This window comes from Ruditapes philippinarum, unplaced genomic scaffold (assembly GCF_026571515.1).
Source record: "Ruditapes philippinarum isolate M1 unplaced genomic scaffold, ASM2657151v2 ctg3989_1_1_1_1, whole genome shotgun sequence".
In the NCBI taxonomy this organism is placed as follows: domain Eukaryota; kingdom Metazoa; phylum Mollusca; class Bivalvia; order Venerida; family Veneridae; genus Ruditapes; species Ruditapes philippinarum.
Window position 1 is genome coordinate 116532 of NW_026856833.1, and position 16238 is coordinate 132769.

General features: G+C 33.4%; 1 protein-coding gene across 1 annotated transcript; it reads left to right on the plus strand.

The window, feature by feature from the left end:
* The first annotated feature begins 3260 nt into the window (after positions 1 to 3260).
* On the plus strand, positions 3261 to 12514 carry LOC132747838 (macrophage mannose receptor 1-like). The gene is made up of 11 exons (XM_060737364.1): positions 3261 to 3347; positions 4862 to 4944; positions 5277 to 5348; positions 6442 to 6577; positions 6921 to 7018; positions 7210 to 7287; positions 8380 to 8581; positions 8977 to 9159; positions 9712 to 9996; positions 11340 to 11585; positions 12144 to 12514. The coding sequence occupies exons 1-11, from the start codon at positions 3299 to 3301 to the stop codon at positions 12377 to 12379; spliced, it is 1668 nt and encodes a 555-aa protein (XP_060593347.1). The 5' UTR covers positions 3261 to 3298; the 3' UTR covers positions 12380 to 12514.
* The last annotated feature ends 3724 nt before the right edge of the window (positions 12515 to 16238 follow it).

Genomic DNA, 16238 nt, shown 5'->3' on the forward strand with positions numbered 1-16238 from the left:
GTGTCAAGGGAAGGTCATCGTAATTCATGCAAGGGGATTGCAGTTGGTATGCAGGTACAAATGTACTTATAGATAGTGCTGTTGTATATAATTTCATGTTAGTAAATTAATATTATATGATGTTTTTTATTCATAAATTTAAAGTAACATTTTTAAAGATTTGCTCAAATCGCAGAAAAGGTAGCATACATCTTTTATGTCCATACATGTCTGTTTTGTTTTTGTACTGAAAAGCATAAATCTAGATAGTTGACACGAACTCATATAGATATAGATACAAATGAAGTTGTAAAAGAAATCATCAATATAGATAGTTATAATGAACTCTACTGTATAATGATGCCATTACTTATCTTAGGGATACTTAGGCAAATGAATGAAAAATTTATCAATTTGATCTGATTAAGTCAAATCATACTCATATGACATTTTTAAAGGTTCTAGCATGAATTTCTGGAATAATTATACATATAAATTGGTCTTGAAGGGTAATTATATCTTTATACGTTGAACGAAATTAAAACGGCCACAGAGGCACCGAGTAGTCAAAGAGAAAATTCTATTCTGTTAAAAAACGGCTACTGTGGATATACTTAGATTGAAATAACTCTTAGTCATTCTTTTGACGGGTACTTTAACGTTTTCATACGTTCATACCATATTATTCTTTATAAGGCGAAAAGTTTTGTTCCTGTGTCTGCTTAGTGTATTCCTTTCGAAGACATTTATAGCATATTGAAAGAAAATTCAAATCGAAGGAATAAAATTAGACATTAAATATCAATTTCTTCTTCTTCTTCTTCTTCTTCTTCTTCTTCCAATATACTGGCCACCTTCAACTAACTGAAGTTTACTGCCAGGTTAATGCGCAAGACGGAAAGAAAGAGTAAAAATAGTGAGGAATATATACAGTGCAGGTAAAAAACGGACAAGAGTGTGGTTTAGATATAGAGGTGGGACAGATGAGTACGGAATGACTCAACTGTACCGGCTGACGTAGTGTCTGGAGGTAGGCTGTTCCAGTCTTTGATGGTACGTGGGAAGAAGGATTGTTGACGGTATTGTGTACGGCAGTAGGGTATCTTGTAGGTTAGGCTGTGTGAATTTCTTGTAGATGTTGAGTTGGAGGGTATTAGTTGTGCTTTGTATAGAGCAACGTTGTTGTTGATGACTTTGTAGAGCATGATCAGTCTGGCCTCCTTTCGACGTTCTTGTAATGATTTCCATTCAAGGTCCGCAAGCATGTCTGTGACGCTGGTCCTGTTGTGGTACTTGTTTTTAACATTCCGTGCAGCAAGTCGTTGGACCATGTCTAGACGTTGTATGTCTCCCTTCTCGTGGGGGTCCTAGACAGTGCTCGCATACTCTACTGTCGGGCAGACTAGAGCTTTGTAAGCCGTTTCTTTGGTTGAAGAAGAGGCAATGTTGAGGTTTCTTCGCAGGAAGCTGGTGGTACGGTCGGCTTTGTTACAAATGTTATGTATATGTTGGCCCCAGTCTAGGTTGTTATTCAGGTTGCATCCAAGGTATTTAGCTGAAGTGACGTGTTCTAGAGTATGACCATGAAGAGTGTAGTTATGGCAGATGGGGCTTCTTTTCTTAGAGATGGTGAGAACTTGGCATTTCTGGATGGAACGACATTTTCCATTTCTCTTCCCAGACAGCTAGTTTGTCGAGGTCAGCTTGTAGGGTGGAACAGTCAGACTTGTTAGTGATGGCACGATAGGCCAGCGTATCATCTGCAAATAGACCCTCTGGGATGTCATTTATGTAGAAGAGGAACAGACTCGGGCCAAGGACTGAGCCCTGTGGGACGCCGGATTCTACGGATACCGTATCTGAGGTTACCCCTTCCAAGACTACAGATTGGGATCGGTTGCTTAAGAAAGCCTGAATCCACAGGTCGGTCTTGCCTCTGATAGAAGAATAAATCAAGTCATATTTCAGCGACCAGACAGATAGTTTTAAAATAGCGTTAACTTCAACATGATTTGTTGCCTTGATAAGATAAGAGTTTATACTCTTGGTTAAGAAGTCATTCTTAAGCCGGCGGCTAATTGTTTCTAGCGTCCTGCAAATTTCCATTGCTTATTTTAAATGTTTCTCTTATCATTTGCCCAAATACAGTCTAGACGGACGCCTTTTACTATTATCGTGTGCAGTTACCTCATGTTTATCATATATACAATAAAACCAATCAGTATAATAATCAGCATTTAACATATAACGCAATTTAGGTAATTAGCTAATATAACATCGATGCTGACAATTCATGTGGTTACGTCTAGGCTTAATTTCATTTCAACAACAGTAAATTATTGAAAACATTGATATTTATTCATTTCGTAGCATAGAATCACTATGGCAGTGTGAATCACTCGTAAATGACGTTACGCTGTATTATTATTTGGCGCAAATTTCATTTAGTGTTAAAGGTTTAGGTTTAGTTTAGGTTAAAATGTCTTTCTTAATGTTTATTTGCATATACGAGTATACAATGTTGATTTATGAATTATGAAAGGACAGTGCGTGATATATAAAAGTAGTACCAGCTGGGTAGGAAGTAATTTTGACAAGATCACTTTTACTTTTGCATTTTGAAAAAATCTACACTAGTTGCTCGACGATATTATATCAGTTGTTATATTAGAACTGTCTTACCTTCTTGTGTAAAAGGCCTAACTTGAGTTGGATCATTGTAAAGACAAATACGCAACAAATATTTTCTCTTATTCTTAATTTCAAACCTTTTTTTTTATGAATTCAATGAATTGGCTTAAGACAGTTCTATAAGTATATTCATGTATATTTATGAAACCAAAATATCAGGTATGGATCATGACAGCCCATCGCACGAGCAATGGGCACAACAAGTGTACGACAACGCCATACAATGACTATGACAATGAACGTTTCGCAGCACGATGCGTGTCAACGCAGAATTAGTCCTGCGTAAATTCACGACAAAACAAAATTAAATCTTTAGAAACAATACAAGGCCATAATTAGGACGAGGTTAGACAACCGTGCTTTCACACAAAACAGTGTTCTCAGAATCGTCCTTAGGTTTTTTTAAATTGTTAAGAACGCAGCTTTGACAAATGATGAATCTTGAACGCAAAACATAAGAAAACGAAGAATGCTTATAAGATTTATTCGTAAATCTATCACAGACATGTCTTTAATTGATGTGTGGCCATGAATTTAAATAAAATGAAAGTAAGAGCTGTTATCATGATGAAGCGTTGACCTGATTGATAATATTAATTATGATCATAGTGTAAGTGGTTATAGAAGAATGAAGATCTTACTGTGTCTTCTTGTTCTTTGTTGCACATTTGTAACTTGTGAGTAATATTGTATCTTGCTTATGTAACTTGTGATTTATATTTTATATTGTTGTAGTAACTTGTGAGTTATATCATATCTCGCTTATGTAACTGGTGATTTATATTTTATATTGATGTAGTAACTTGTGAGTTATATTATATCTTTTATATATAACTTGTGAATTATATTATATCTTGCTAATGTTCCTTATGAATTATATTATATCTTGTTTATGTAACTTGTGAGCTATCTTGCTCAAGTAACTTATGTAGGAATTTCGCATTTACCAGTGCAGTCAATGATCAGGCTCAACCAAAAAGAGCCTGCAATATTTTCAATATTGCCGTGGGGATTTTGTTTTTCTCTATTTAATGAGTTATATTGCTTATGCACCTTATGAGTATTATTGCATCATGCTAACGTTACTTATGAGTAATATCTTACTTATGTAACTTGTGAGTTATATTATAACTTACTAATGTAACTTATGAGTTATATTATGTCTTGCTAACTGAAATTGAAATAGTTTCGATGATTAATATAGAAAACAAAATGCCTAAAGAACGTTCAAAAACGGCAAAATTGACACCGTCTTAAGAATAACTTTACAATTATCATCAAATAGTAAAATTTTGAAATAAGAATCATCCGTAGAAGTGTCCATGCAAAATAAAATCTAACTTAAAGGGAACTATCTGATGTGTTTTGACATGAAGGTAAAAATTGCTGTTTTTTGTCGGTGTCGTTTTATATTCGAAATATGTGTACCACAAATGAGTTTGAAACGGTTTTCGCTCAATAACTTAAACATTAATCAACTTGCAGGTGTAAAATTTTATAGGATGAACAGCAATGTCCAATACATGACCCCTATTGATTTTAGGGTCATAGGGTCAAAGGTGAAGATCACAATGACCTTAACTCTAAAAATTGTGGTTTAACACAAGTTCCGTTTGGCTTACAGTAATCGTACTTCATAGGATAATTACCTATATTGAATAAAAGATCCATATATATATATATATTACATTGGGGTCACAAGGTCAAAGGTCAATATCAAATGACCTTCATATTATATGCCCTAAAAATTGGTTATATTATGCTATACCCCTGGGGTCTTTCCGTCCATCTGTCCTAGCAATTTTACTTACAAAATTACAACTTGATGGTGGTGCTTTGGAAACAGGAACTGTATATATATATATGAAGGTTCTTCAGATATAAAGGAGGATTGCTTTTCGAAGGAGGTTATACTTTATTTTAATACGTTTTTACATCAATTTCTTTAATTTATGTATACATTGTATTTCCTTCATAAATGGGTACAATGAAAGAAGGCTGTTTTACAGAAGTCACATTTTTTTTTGTTTATTCATCCAAGACTCAAACTTTTCGGGCATATAAAGCTTCGCCCAGCGGTCTTCTTATTTCAATTTCAAGGGCAACATTTGATGTATATAATAGTTTCAGATTTTATGTTTTCATAAAATTATGAAAATATTTTCACTTTTTTCTTTTCATTTTTGATTAGGCAATGGCGTCCGCTGTTTCGAATGCAAAGACGTGCCATATCCACGTGATTGTTCAAATGCCGTAACTTGCAGTCAGCATGAGGTAGGACATTTCATTATAAAAACTATATTGTAGTTTCAGGTTTAGAGCATCATTTTATGTTTGTGCATCTTTTTTAATGCTCATCTTTTTATTTTAAGATGTGATTTCACAATCAATATACATTTGTATGAGAAACCAACCAAGAAATACAAACATTATAACAGAAAAAAATGAGAAAATAATTTATACATTTAAATGTTGGATATGTTTAAAGTATCATCAAGTACAATAACAAGCATTGATAAAATGCATAAATCCTTTATCGCAAACATATAAAATATCTGTGTATAAAACAGTTTTAGAAAACTGTTAATACGGCGTTTATTTTACAGCAATGTTCAACAGAGCAGGTTGTTACTTCAAGTGGTAATATTGTATATAACACCGGGTGTTTGGCCACTGATGTAAGTTTTCTATCAATATAAAATTGTACATTTGGTATCAAAGCATAACAATTATCTAAATCAGGATTGATATGACATTTTGCCCATCAAAGTGTATATAGTGAGTGAACTGAGGTGGCAAACTAAGTTTATATTTTGTAAAATTCCTTTGAATATTAAAATTTACTCTGCACGAACGATATATTATAAATCACTGAACACACGGACATTTCTATAAATATATATCAAAAACGAGTAAAACAGTTTTTCAATACTTAAAGCAGATCTATATTTTATCTTAATCACTTTTCAAAATCATCTATTGGTCGATTACCACTATAACGGTACATCTTTTGATATTTATAGACAATAGGAAAATATAATTCCTTCAAAATTAGAATCATTTCACAGAATAGTAATGGTATAACATGTGTACTGTTTTGTATAATTAGACAATTATTTTAAACAATAAAATTATACGCATTATGCTATCATGTCTAGTAATCTTTAATTAGATAAGATACGAATAAGCATTGCATAAACAGTTGATGTCAACCCCAACCCCTCCTGAAACAAAATGGTGAACAATGCATGTACAAATGGCTACTTAAAGTGACATTGTGCTCATATTTTCATAGTCAAGTTGAGCTGAATTGACTTGATATTTCAAAAGATTAGCTGTCAAAATGGTGTTTGACCAACAGATGATATTGGAAAATGTTTAGGATAAAATTATAAATCTGCATAAAATATAAAAAGACTGTCCCACTCTATTAATAAACAAAGCGTTATAGTTAAATTCTAATGGATTTTTACAGAAATTTCGTTTGGATCTGTGAGTTATTTATTGTTAATGTCAACTTAATCATAGAATTAAAAGGAATTATGACAAAATAAACACTTATTTTGATCTTCACCCGTTCACTCACTACCGGGTTTATGCCCTTGGATGGGCATAATGTCACTTTAATAAAATTATGTCAATGCTATATAAATATTGATGGTCATTTTATGACAAGTTAGACGTTGGAAACGATATGTAACAGATCAATAAGGCCCCTAACATTATTTTATTTTTCGAAATATTTAATAGTATGTACTTAATTTCTAACAGAGATGTTCAACGGCAAATTCATTGATACTTGGTAAGAGATCAGCAAACATCAAAGAAAGGACCACTGGTGATATATCGACATGTATTGAATGTTGTTCTGGAGAATTCTGCAATAACAAAGGATGCGGAACTGACAGTAAATAGCAAAACAACTTATCATAGCATCATTAAAATGCTACTAGTTTAGGATGAAACATTTATTGTTTATTCGCTTTCAATTGAAACATCATTAAAATGCTACAAATTTTAGTATATAAACAGTACAAGATGTACATTCTATTGCTCATTCGCTTTCGAAATTAAATAAAATTTGATATACTTAGATACTGTTAAGCACATATATAAGATTTCATGTAGAATCATGTGACTTAAAATTTGCATAATTTATAAATCTAACATTCTATTATTTAAACACTGTCATTGATGGCGATTGATAGATTTCGAATTTGATTTGAATTTCATTTAAAATTTGTTTGAAGCCGTGCCAGTAAATCAAAGAGGACCATATTGCTTCAGTTGCGATGCGCTAATCGATCCGAAAGCTTGCAGCAAAGTATCTGTTTGTGCTGTAAATGAGGTAAAAACATATGCCCTCATTATATCTAAAAATCTTTTATACTGTAACATCCCTGTAAGAAATCAAATCCCTGAGTAAAATATCGTTTATATCTAAGAATGTTTATACACATAATATTTTTGAAAGCAAAACTACAAAACTACATATATCTTGTGTCTGTATAGCTAAAATTGATTTTGAATTTATTGAAGGAATGTTTGTTGTATAGCCCTGCTGAATACAATGGTCTACCGGAAACAGTTTACAAAAGTCAATGCGAAAGTAGAGCTGTAAGTTAATATTAAAACTAGTCTTACTTACACTCATTCTCTGTGTTGTAGTGTAATTTGTTAATAAATCTACAAGATCATGTGAAAATGTTAAATGTTTAAAGTAATATTTAAACCATTTATACAATTATTAAAAAAGACATAAAAAGAAATTACTGACAAAAATACATATTGCTTGTATACTAAGAATAGAATATCATGTCTCACATATATGACAGCAAAAAACTATCTAAAGAGTAATTAACTTTAAGCAAGTAAGGATCGGGTTTTCAATTCAAGGATAAAAGCCTCTGGATTTGTTTTGGTGTCAGAATGGTAGAAAGATTGTGAGATTATCAACCAATTTTTTTTTGTATAGTGCAACCAATGCTGTTTCCAGTGTTATAATTTTAGTAAATTGGCTATAAGGCTAATTGCAACACTGATATTCAATTCAATGTTTATTTATTTGGCTTACAATTTTTTTTAAAAGTTGCCTTAATTGGGATTTGAACTCCAGATCTCTCGCTTCCTTACCGAGCGTCACGGTGAAGTTTTAAGATAACAGCCTGAAGAAAACCACATTGTTCTAAATCAGGGTTTGTTAATTTCTCGGTAAACCTGTTGTTTAACACTGATGTAAGTAAAATTGAAATAATATAAGCATGTTTATCTGTAAAGAATATCACAATATTAGAAATCTTCGACCAATCGGGAACTATTTTTTTCCCGGAGAAGGCTTGAAAATTAATGCGCCTGTCATTTGACAATCTTTACGCAGTGTACTTATACTGGGAAGTAACCGCTTCGAGGAGTTTGTACTACTTTCGGTATTTGCAAATAAGCACATCAGGTTCTGAAATTTCGCTACCATTATTTGTTTGGTCTGACGACCCAAACAAGATTTATTCAACATAAATATTCAGACTGATGTTAGCCGATTTACACCGCTCAGACCGATAAAAGTTTTGTTCAAGTATTAACGTCAGGGTCGACAGAAATCTTCTTGGGGTTGAAATGAATGAAATTAAAAAAGAAAAATCTTTGAATTACTTCTTAACCGATCAAAAAGGCTTGTTTGTCTAAAATAAATTATTCTCACTATACTTTCAGGCATGCGATGTAATGACTTCAGCGTTCACAAACACAAATTGTCCTCCTTCATGTTGTAAGACTGACTTCTGTAATGATAAATGTGGAACCCCTACAAACAACACTATGTCTACACCCGTACCTGCAATCACGCAAGGTCACGTGTCCAATCAACCAATCGTCCAAGTGACAACTCAGACACCAGTCATTGTAACTTCTCAAGGTATCATGATGACAAAATCATTTGTCTATTTTACTTGCACTTAGCTATTATAGTTTCAGACTTAAAACAAAGCTTTGAAGTAAGCTTCACTAGAATCTTTTGTCAGAGATTTTTAGGAGGTTTAATGCAACATTAATGTTATATTAATAAGAATATACTCTTCAACATCAAATATCATTTGCGCAATAATATAAGATTGTTTGCTGGGCCTATTTTGTTATCTGAATTTCGCAAACTAAAACTTCAGTATATCGGACTGAAAATAAATATTTATTGTAGCTCATGGTAGTACATAAAATCATTTAGAAAAAGGCATATCCCTATTAATAAACAGACTTGACATTTGATTATATAAAATTAGACAGAGTTAATGAAATTCAATATGATATATACAGGTTCCTGTAAACAAGATCATTTATATGATGACATCACTGGGATGTGTATCAAGATTGATGAAACCAGGCTGCTTAATCACGCCGATGCCAAGAAAGCTTGCGAAGCCATTGGTGACCATTTAGTTACCATAGATATGCACGAGAAGACAGTGTTTATAGAAAATATGATAATGCGGCATTCAAGTAATTTTTCAATTATCTACTTGTATTAATTTTAAATTAATGTTTACAAACATTGTGTAAACGTAAGCAACGTATACTTAGTAAAAATAACGTTGTAATCAACAACATATTTGTCTGAAGGTAATTTCATTTGTATTCTATCTATAAATTCTATTCAAAAAGCTATTTCGAAAAATAGACTAGGTGAGAAATAATTTCAGATTTGTAGCTTGTGGAGATTTGATAAGTCGCAGAAGGATTTTAGCTCACTGAAAAATCCATGATTTACAAATCATGTAGGAAGCATTTGAACCGTGTAATGACATAACCAACATAGTGCGTTTGCGAACAGCATGGATCCAGAACAGCCTGCGCATCCGCGCAGTCTGATCAGGATCCATGCTGTTCGCTTACAAACCCTATAACAAGTATAGAAACTGATAGCGAACATCATGGATCCTGATCAGACTGCGCGGATGCGCCGGCTGGTCTGGATCCATGCTGGTCGCAAACACACTATGTTGGTTTTGTATTGACTCGGCTCAAATCATGTACGAAGCATTACTGTTACAGATTTAGAAGCGTCTGATAGGAAGTACTGTATAGGAGCATTCGATAAACACGACAACAGTGTATTCTACTGGCCTAACGGACATCAGGTTTTCTATACGAACTGGGGAGGTGGTGACGAGGCTGCCCACAATCGTCAGCCGGATGATAGTCACCATAACCCACAAAATTGTGTTATAATATACGGACCTGATTATTATCGCTGGCATGACGACAAGTGTGGAAACAAATGGCATTTTATTTGTGAAGACCGTACTACCCTGAAAGCAAATATCGATCACCACACAGGTTGTTTTTATTTCACTAATTTAATTTATTAACTCCGTTAACATGTTTAGAACAAAAATGGCTCGATGGTTTTGACCAAATTACTGAAAGAGAGCAATACTATCTATTTTGCAGTCAATTAATTTTCGAAACAAAAGTTAAATATATTTGCATGGCGAATTAAAGTATTCACAAGACATATAACTCAAATGAATCCATATGTAATATTTCAAATATCAACTGAACTTTGCAAAGGTACTTCTGTTCTATTGTTTCATTTCAATTATAATGTATAACAAATAAAAATCAACATGTAGTTTATAGCATTTTAGCGTATATTGATTTTAAAACATGAAAAGTAGTTATGGCACTATTCCCGACATGACCAACATTTAAAACAGAATGAATATGGGTGTTAAAAAGAGGATGAAAAATAAATATATGTTAATACACTACCAAAAACAATCAAAACAAAAGAATGTATCAAACTAAAGCCTAACAACAAAATATTCCACAATGGGCATTTACCTTATAAATAGTCTGCACAAGGACTCGGACCGGTGAATTTTCGTACTATTTGTTCTATAGTAAATCAGTCAAATTTGAGGTTTAATTCTGGATTCCACTGTTCTTGATGAATTATATACTGTTTTCAACTTTAAACATTAACACTATCTAAGTCCAATGAGGCCCAAAATATTATAGGTTAGCCATCTACTTTTTTTCAAAAATCTTCATTCTGTTGTAACACTTTTTATATTCACCTCTTTAAAAACTCCTGACAGCTGGTGGGTAGTACATCTTTAATCCTTCCACCAACAAATGAGTTCCTGGAGAATACACAAAAAAATCACTTTTAAAGTCATCATATAACACACAAAAACTACACACATGCAATAAATACACTTTAATTATGACCAATTTAACTAGAGATGACTTAAACTGGGCAATTTCAAAATTTTAAAGAACTTCTTTCTAGACTACAATGGGTTAGGTCTAATTCCGTACCGGATTTGTTTGAAATTGAACATCAGTGGTTATATTTGAAATACAAATTGTTGTCAGACATATTTTTCAAGCAAAAGAGTACCGGAACAGGCATTAAATGTCAAATATATACATTCGTTTTACATTATCTCTGTTTCTGTTTACATCTGAAACCACGTGGTAGAACTACTTTCAATACGTACTGTTTCCGAGCTAGGTTAATATTATAAATAATAGCCGAGGCAGTTCCGAATGGACCACAAATGACAGTGCTAACTAGGTGCACAGTGCAATGCAAATAACACATATTTAAATGCAACAATGTAGAATCGGCTTTATGTTCTTGATAATCATGACATTCTGTTTTCAAATTTCAGGGGCGACTGACACTGTGACAAATCCGAAACCTACTCACCATACTAACACATTTAAATGCGACACACATGACGGTTATATGGATTTGGAAAGAGACGGTACACATCTATGTGTGAAAATTGTGACACATCAACGGAACTGGGACAGCGCTCGATCAGATTGTAAACATAATGGTGGTGATCTTGTTGCGTTGGATACAAGCGTTAAAGCACGAATGATGAGAATGAAATTAGTTCACGACGGTCATTGTAAGTTAAAAATGTTGACGATTGTCCATTCTGTTCAAGAAGATCTTTTACACACTTACAAAATCTGCTGAAAAGAATTTGAACGATATAAGTACGAAATTGTTTCATGAAATAATGTCATTATATCAACGGTATATTATTTTAACAAAATGTTTGATGCACATTAGCTTATTTTATTATTTTTACAGAAAATATAATACATAAAATCATATAGTTTCTTGCCTTGCAAGTAATATTTCACATGCAGAACCGTTAATGCATTTGAGGACATGGAATATGAATAAAATGATAAAGATTTTTTACATAACTAAAACCTATAGTGCTTTTGAAAATTGCGTCATCATTTATTTGCCATGACGCATACAAAACATTTAAGGCGTGTAAAAAGGTAACTGTTCCGAATGAATCTGATAAAAATCGTTCAACGTATGATGAAGCAACTAAAAATAGCATCACATTAAAATAATAATTGATTAATTAAAAGGCATTCATCAAATGCTGCTTCAACTGACATTCTTTTTACAATATAAACCTATGTTAGACTATATTTTCTTTTAGATAACCATGAGACTGGTTTTTGGATAGGAGCAAAGGATTTCCACCGAACAAACAAATTCTCTTGGGTTAATAATCACCCAGTAACAGATGGTGACTGGCACAGCGGCCAACCAAACCACAACGACGGGGGACACGACCAGGAGGAGTGTGCTTGCATGTGGAGTACGAACGAACACTATCACTGGCATGATAATAACTGTGCTAAAACACTTGGATACATATGTGAACGAAAGTAGAACTGATAGCACTTACTTTTTGAAATAACGATGACTTTTTGCTGTTAAATTGCATTGTGTCTTTCATTTAGACATATATCAAACAATCACAGATGCAGTTAATAATAAGAAATAAAACACATTTATTAACTAGAACTCCGCGAGTCGGATGTGTCGCCTTGTGAACAATATAGTTTAGGATAAATGGCCAGGACAAAAATAAAATATGAAAAGTAACAAAGGGCAATAGCTCAAAAAATAATATATGCAGAGCATCAGTTTCTGTGCACTGCACTTCTTATCAATACGATCTATCATTCTATGAAGTTTCAAGTCCATATCTTTTAAAATTTACGAGAAATAGCCTGGACAAAAATAAAGTTTGAAAATTAATAAAGGGTAGTAACTCACAAATAAGAAACGAAAGTACTGGTTCTTGTATACTGCACTTTTTCTTAATGAGATCTATCATCCTATGAAGTTTCATGTCTATAGCTTTCATACTTGAGAAGAAATAACCAGGACAAAAATAAAGTATGAAAATAAACAAAGGGCAATAACTCAAAAAATAAGAAATGCAGAGTATCAGTTCTTGTGCACTGCACTTCTTCTTAATGAGATCTATCATCCTATGAAGTTTCAAGTCCATAGCTTTGATACTTAAGAAGAACTGGCCCGGACAAAATTAAAATATGAAAATTAACAAAGGGTAATAACTCAAAAAATAAGAAATTCAGAGTACCGGTTTTTGTGCATTGCACTTCTTCTTAATGAGATCTATCATCCTATGAAGTTTCAAATCCATTGATTTTATACATACGGAGAAATGGCCTGGACAAAAATAAAGTATGAAATTAACAAAGGGCAATAACTCAAAAATTAGGAAGTGCAGAGTACCGGTTCTTGTGCACTGCACTTTTTCTTAATGAGATCTATCATCCTATGAAGTTTCAAGTCCATATCTTTTAAAATTTACGAGAAATAGCCTGGACAAAAATAAAGTTTGAAAATTAATAAAGGGTAGTAACTCACAAATAAGAAACGAAAGTACTGGTTCTTGTATACTGCACTTTTTCTTAATGAGATCTATCATCCTATGAAGTTTCATGTCTATAGCTTTCATACTTGAGAAGAAATAACCAGGACAAAAATAAAGTATGAAAATAAACAAAGGGCAATAACTCAAAAAATAAGAAATGCAGAGTATCAGTTCTTGTGCACTGCACTTCTTCTTAATGAGATCTATCATCCTATGAAGTTTCAAGTCCATAGCTTTGATACTTAAGAAGAACTGGCCCGGACAAAATTAAAATATGAAAATTAACAAAGGGTAATAACTCAAAAAATAAGAAATTCAGAGTACCGGTTTTTGTGCATTGCACTTCTTCTTAATGAGATCTATCATCCTATGAAGTTTCAAATCCATTGATTTTATACATACGGAGAAATGGCCTGGACAAAAATAAAGTATGAAATTAACAAAGGGCAATAACTCAAAAATTAGGAAGTGCAGAGTACCGGTTCTTGTGCACTGCACTTTTTCTTAATGAGATCTATCATCCTATGAAGTTTCAAGTCCATAGCTTTTTTAGTTGAAGAGAAATGGCCCGGACAAAATAAAAGTATGAAAATTAACAAAGGGCAATAACTCAAAATTAAGAAATGCAGAGTACCGGTCCTTATGCACTGTACTTAGCATGCATACCAAGTTTGAAGTCAATCAGACTTATAGTGACTGAGTAAAGCTCCGGACTAGCTTTAGGGGACGCCGACACCGACGCCGACAACGCCGCCGACACCGCCGAAAAAAGTAACCCCTTTATGTCAAAAACCATTCTACTTCTATTTAACCAATGTAGCTTTTCAAGAGATCAATGGAGTGCCGTCCTAAATGTACCACTTTGTTTTGTAGAAATGTTTTTTGTTGTTTTTTGGTTGTGATTAACAACAGATGACGGTTAACGAAAGACGAATGACTGATGCTTTGGTAATTCTACGGTGCCATTTAAGCGCTTTTATAATGTCGTCGGTCGCTATAATAAATCGACACATGTCTATAGGAGCATGCATCGAGACAATGCTTTACGATGCTTAACAATGCGAAACGACGCTTAACAATGCCAAACAAAATACCACACTATTGTTTAGTTATGTCTCATTTCTAACAAAGCGACATTATCAAATGTCATTTTGCATTGCCGATTGTCGCTTCGCATTGTCGTGCGTGATTTCTCATTACAGCGATGTAACTTCGCATTATACAAATGTCACTTCGCAATGTTGAGTGTCGTAGTCTGTATTTCTGTTGACCAAGACACTTGACAATGCAATTTGACATTCTACAATGCAACATTACCAAAATGTCACGTTTTTTTATTATTTCTTTCCCAACAATGCAAATAGTGTCATTGCACATTGCCAAGCGCTTTCTGCGCTAATCATCTATATTTGTCTAGTATTTTGACGTGTTTCAAATTGTACCGGAACAAGTTCCCCATATTCATCTTTGCGACTTTCCAGATTTAACGATCAGATAATCCTCTGTAATGTCCTCATCTTATATAAATCCAGATTTAAAAGAATCCAGTAATAGGTTTCACTTTTATTCCAGAAGCATAGGCATCCACTGGAAGTACATGTATGTCTGTATGTATGTCTGTATGTATGTATGTATGTATGTATGTATGTATGTATGTATTACATAAAGATGCATAAGTTATAACATTTCTTCCCGAGTGGAATTAAACTTGTTTTCCAAATAAAATTTGAATATTAGCAAACTAAACGTAAACTTCATTTTTTGAACGAATAAGCTTTAATCCCCTTCACAATATTGCTCGGTCTACTTATTTGAATAATCATCTGGCAAAGTCATCCTTTTTTATTGTTCAAGTGACTAGAATGAAAATATTAAATTTAAGAGACAGATCAACTCTTTTTTGTGCAGTGGTCAATTGTCAAGACTATGTTAATCTTTGACCTCCAACTGTGACCTTAACCTGGAGGTAGGCGACTGGTTTAGCGCATGACACATTGTCTTATTATTGTGAACATTTGTGCCAAATAATTTCAAAATCTTTTAGTTTATAAAAGAAGTTATGGACCGGACACAAAAAATACCCTGTAACAGACTATGTTAATTTTTGACCTCCAACTGTGGCCTTGAGCTTGAAGGTAGGGGACTTGATTTTGCGCATGACACATCGTCTCATTCTTGTGAACATTTATACAAAGTACTTTACTTACAAAATCCCTTGCTGGCTAGACTGGACACGCCATACAACCTCAAATAGACAATTAATGTTCCCTTAATCAGCAAGTGTGACCTTGACCTTAAAGTAAGTGGTAAGGTTGTTGCGCATGAAACAGTTTTTTTTTTTTAAACAAACATTTGTGCCAAGTTATTTTAAATAACTTTGAAAAATGACATAGTTATGGATCGGACACGAAAATGTGACGGACAGACAGGCGGAGCCTATTTCTATATCCCCCTTTTTTTCTTCAAAAAGGCGGGGGACAATTTAGCAAATGGCAAGTAGCTAATAGCAAGTGACATAAAGCAAAGGGCAAGTGACAAATATGACGTTAATAATGCGTTGACTACAGCCAAAATCGCACTTGACCTGGTTTTTTTTTTGATATAACATTGATATTACATGCCAAATATAAACAGTTAAACACACTCACTAGAATTCTTCAAGTTATGCTTTGGAAACCAATTGTCTACAGACAAACGGATGGATCGACATGCAACCGAATTGGGATATGAGGTCATTTGTTTTGTTTAATAAAGGGCCATACCATATGTCCCGTATGTCTTCTAGCATATAAAAACTGGAACAAACTAAGTCAATGGTGCCATTTATCCACCTTTGGTACC

What these genes read in the sequence shown, in the direction of transcription:
- LOC132747838 (XM_060737364.1), top strand. Translation starts at nt 3,299, where the DNA reads ATGAAGATCTTACTGTGTCTTCTTGTTCTTTGTTGCACATTTGTAACT. An exon ending in GTCAATGCGAAAGTAGAGCT is followed by an intron (nt 7,288 to 8,379) that starts GTAAGTTAATAT and finishes CTATACTTTCAG; the next exon opens with GCATGCGATGTAATGACTTC. An exon ending in ATTAGTTCACGACGGTCATT is followed by an intron (nt 11,586 to 12,143) that starts GTAAGTTAAAAA and finishes ATTTTCTTTTAG; the next exon opens with ATAACCATGAGACTGGTTTT.